The sequence below is a fragment of the Lycium ferocissimum genome, chromosome 6 (genome assembly GCF_029784015.1).
Source record: "Lycium ferocissimum isolate CSIRO_LF1 chromosome 6, AGI_CSIRO_Lferr_CH_V1, whole genome shotgun sequence".
In the NCBI taxonomy this organism is placed as follows: Eukaryota; Viridiplantae; Streptophyta; class Magnoliopsida; order Solanales; family Solanaceae; genus Lycium; species Lycium ferocissimum.
The window spans coordinates 70,991,673-70,996,399 of record NC_081347.1 but is presented as its reverse complement, the minus strand read 5'-3'; the positions used below and the strand labels follow the sequence as shown (position 1 = coordinate 70,996,399).

General features: G+C 37.3%; 1 protein-coding gene across 1 annotated transcript; it reads right to left on the bottom strand.

Annotated features, from left to right (window-relative positions):
- Positions 1–1,496: 1,496 nt before the first annotated feature.
- LOC132061613 (uncharacterized) lies at positions 1,497–1,988 on the bottom strand. The gene has a single exon (XM_059454386.1). It carries the CDS (start codon positions 1,986–1,988, stop codon positions 1,497–1,499), a length of 492 nt encoding a protein of 163 aa, XP_059310369.1.
- Between the last annotated feature and the right edge of the window lie 2,739 nt (positions 1,989–4,727).

The window sequence follows — 4,727 nt, the reverse complement described above, 5'->3', positions numbered from 1 at the left end:
AGATTTGGTTTGGTTTGATTTGAGGAAAGTTGTCATTGTTTGAGTGAAGTATGATTAATTCTCATTAGTTTTTGATAAAAGATGACGTGCACTTGTTTGTTAGCTATTTAAAAATTGATGGGTCTATTTTTCGATGGTGTTTTCTGATTTGCTAGAGAATATTTCTTCGCAGGTTAACTTAATCAAGAACACCACAAATAATGGAGTTGACACACAAAAAAGAAGTAGGTAAGTTTGGAAAAACATGTAAACACTTTTAAATTTTTTCCGTTTATTACATGCTTTTAATTCTATTTTTCTGTCTGATTCTTTTGCAGCACTTTTGAAGAGTGTGTGATACCAATTATTGGCAAGTGATGCTCGAATTGTGGAAAGATGAATTCCATTTTTCTTGTTGCAGAATTTATTCTAGAAGTTTAGGGAATTAAAGAGAAAGTTTGGCGTAGTTTCATGTTGAAATCACTTTAGCTTTTATGTTTTAGTTAGAATTTGTTTTATTTGAGATAGAACAAGAAGTCCTTTGATTTGACAGCATCTAACTTGCAAGGAGACCTTTCTCTGCTATGTCCTTTGAAATACAATTGATTGACTTTTACTATTTCATAATATTTTGTTACATTGTGTATAAAGGTTGATCTTTATGATTGTTTGATATAAATATTTTCTTTATGATGAAAACTGAACAGTGAATTATTATTAATACTTTTGAATATTTGGTACCGACATTAGTCTAAATGTCGGAAATTTTACAAAATAGCAAAGCGACATTTAACAAAGATTGAAAATAAATGTCGTAAATTTTTTGTTGACAATTTCACAAAAATGTCAAAAACAGCAAAGCAACATTTAATAAAGGTTATAAATAAATGTCGTAAATTTTTTATTGACATTTAACAAAAATGTCAAAAATACCAATGCGACATTTAATAAAGGTTGTAAATAAATGTCGCAAAAGTTTTATCAACATTAGTTTAAATGTCGGCAATTTTAAGTGACGTTTCCAAAATGTCGTAAATTTCTCACCGACATTTGCCTAAATGTCGAAAACTTTCCGACACTGAAATGTACGACATTTGACACAAATTTAAATTAAATGTCGGGAAATGAATTTGCGACATTTAAGAAGCGTAATACGACATTTATATAATGTCGTCGTATCTCTACTTTCTTGTAGTGGCGCTTAGCACATAATCTTCTTCGATGTCCGAGCTACCCGAACCGTAGATGCACCGTCGTTGTTTTATCAATCTTCTTATTCGGGCAATCCCTCTCAAAGTGACCCTTTTGATGACAACCCCAACATTCAGCATCCTTCCTGCTCACCTTTTTCCTAGACTTTGACCTAGCTACTATTTGCCTCTCTCTTTTTGGCTCGAGCAACCTCTAACCGTCAAACCCTCACCATGGTCCTCTTTCTCACCATTGTTGATATGGTTTCTTAATTCATCCAAATTCAATGCATGTCTTACCATCTGTAACGTAACCACCTCCTTACTTTACATCATTGAATTAACTACGTCTTTGTACGCCGGTGATAATGAAAACGGTAGAGTGCACGCTAGTTCTTCATCTCCCACTTTAATATCAGCATGAGTAAGATCCATAGCCATTTTTTTAAAAGCATCAAGATGATCCTGTAAAGTTGTACCTGTCTTCATCTTGAAGGTGTGTAAACGCTGCCTTAACAACATTCTAGTTGTTACTGATTTCTTCTGGTAGAGATCTTCAAGTTTCTTCCACAAACTCGCAGCTGTTTTCTCGGTACTGACTTCACATAACACGTTGTCTGATAAGGATAATTGAATTGCGCTAAATGCATCCATCTCAATCTTCTGCTTCTCGGCCTCTTTCGTATTTTTGGGATACAAGTCGTCCAAAGCATAGACTGATCCTTCTCTCCATAACAACACCATGATCTTGATCTTCCAGATGTTGAAGTTATTACTTCGCCCATCAAAATTCTCTACCTCAAACTTCATAGATGCCATAGTCTCCTCGTCTCCTAGATCTCACGACCTGTAGGCTTCTAATACCAATTGTTAGCACGGAAATGATAAAAACACAGTAATTAACGTGGTTCGGATTGATGTGATCCTAGTCCACGGAGAACGGCTAGCACTTTTATTAATATCAAGGGAGAAAGTAAGTTATAAGATTGAATAGTAACACCTCGTATCTTTAACTTAAGCTTTGACCATGATCCTAGACTTAGAAAATCGGATAAAGGATGTGAGAATTGGAATTTCCGTTCGGTTGTAAGATGGGGGTTTACGCCCATGAAGTGACTATATTTCAGTATACGGGCCGTAATTCAAGTCGTAAACTGGTACCAAGGATTTCTGAGCATTCTGGAATTTGGCATTTGGAGGTGACATGTTAAATACGGACCGTATTTCAAAATACGGCCCGTATTTCAAAACGTATTTGGAATTTGGGAAAACTTCCTTGATGAAAGTTGTAAAGCTTTGAAATAACTTTCCAACGGTATATTATGGGGGTCAAACGGACATCTGTACAAGGAGTTATGGCCATTTTTGATCATCGAAGAGACGCAAGTGCGGTCCATACGGAATACGGACCGTATTTCAAAATACAGCCCGTCTTTCAAAATACGGCCAAGTACCTTGCCGGACGTAAAATGCAATTTTCCGTAACACTATATATTCGTCCATATCAGTTCAAATCATTATTTTTCATTCCTTCAAGCCCTAGAACGACCTCCTACCCTCTTCCATCATCAAGAACACCAAGGTAAGCCTACTCTAATTATTCCAAGTCAATTCTAATACATATCCTTGTAATTGTCACGCCCCAACCCCGTAGGCCGCGACTAGTGTCCGAGCTGGACACTCGTATACACACCTGTTAGCTATAATCAGCCCATAACTAGCATGATAAGGAACTTATATAAAAAGGCAAGACGTCGTCTCAAAACTGTCATATTTATATACATATCACAACCAATTGTCTCGAGGGTTACAACTCTCAACATATAACATCGTACATAAGCCGGCGAGGCTATCATAATATTTGGGAACGTCCTAACTATATATATGCAAGCCGACAAGGCTGCCCCTACATACAGTATCCCAAAACATATATACATACGCAAGCCGACAAGGTCGTCACTACGAATGGGAACGTCCCAAAACATAAGTCATATATACACAACTAAACAAGAACTATATACGACCAAGTACACACATATGTCTACGCGACCTCCAAGAGTAACAACAAGTATCATATGACGGGACGGGGCCCCGCCGTATCCCCCGGACAGACACATATACACAACAAAAAGGATCCGTACCAAAAAGCTAGGCTCCAGGAACAAGAGAGCACTCCAAGATAGCCGAATAGATATCCTAAGCCAGCGGATCACCAAAATGAGCGTCGTACTGCGGGCATTAAACGCGACCCCGAAGAAAGGGGTCGGACGAAATATGTAATCGAGCATGTAAAGCATGAAATACAGTAAACAGGATCATACTGAAATAAGGAGTATAGAAAACTAGCACAATAACCAGAAAACCACAAGGCTTGCCTTTGAAACATAAATCATGCGTGTCAATATCATACCCAACTCGTTATGGGACTTAGTGACATAATTAGATAATCATCCTGTACATATGCATATATAACGTGTCTCAACCCTCTAGTGAGGGACTCGGTGAATAGAATCATCATATGCCATCCTGGCCGCCATCCCCGTATCATCATATCATCATATCATCATATACATATACATATAACGTGTCCCCCTCAGTGAGGGGACTCGGTGAACAATGCAAAAGAAAAAACTGTGCACGATAACATACCCGGCCCGGGACTCGGTGAAAGATATCATGACAACATGCACGAGCAGAGTAGTGAGTAACCATATGCAAACTAAATCATCATCTGAGACTTAATGGAATATGTAGAATAAACCGACACTCGAGTATCAAAAGCAATAGTCATGTCAAGTACCCCTTTTAACGTCATTATGGATTACATCAAATAGAGTTTCAGGAATCGTAGACATGTATCAAAATAATGCGAATCAGCTTATGGAAGTCAAGGACATTCGTTATCGTAAAATCTTTAGGAATAGGAGCTTACACACATCGACTACTATCCAGCATATAGAAGACTCGAGAGGCAGTAGCTTAACTTCCTTAAGAGTTCTAACATTAAGAAGTGAATAAGAATCATGAATCACATTCGGAACTTATGAATGGAATTACCCCAATGTTATATCCCGTATTTCATACATTCGGATAATTCGAGAAAGTCGTGGTAAGTTAAGGACAAGATCATTTTCAAGAATTATTTTAATGTACAAGTTGGTTATAAATATTATTTACGAACATTGGTAGTATGAGAATATTGAGGAAGGCTAGGGGGTAAAATGGGAAGTTTACAAAAATTGTTTTGAAATTTCTAGACCAAGCCAAGGCTTGGCCATGTGTGTGTGCATGTGCATGTATATGTGGGTCCCACTCTTATATGGATGAAGCTTATGGGAGCAAGCTAAGTGGTCATCTTTGTTAATTAAAAGAAAAGTTCAAGAAAAAGAAAGAAAATTCTAGAAAAAAAAATGAAGGAAGGAGGCATGTGCCCCTCACATGCTTGGAGGAGTTATATATATATGACATATTAGTCATATTCTCCATAAAAAGCTCTAGAAATTTGGAGAAAGAAAAACAAAAAGAAGAAGAGCAACAAGAAGGCCTAGGTTCGGCCAA

Coding starts and splice junctions, on each gene's coding strand:
- LOC132061613 (XM_059454386.1), bottom strand. CDS start 1,988: ATGGCATCTATGAAGTTTGAGGTAGAGAATTTTGATGGGCGAAGTAAT.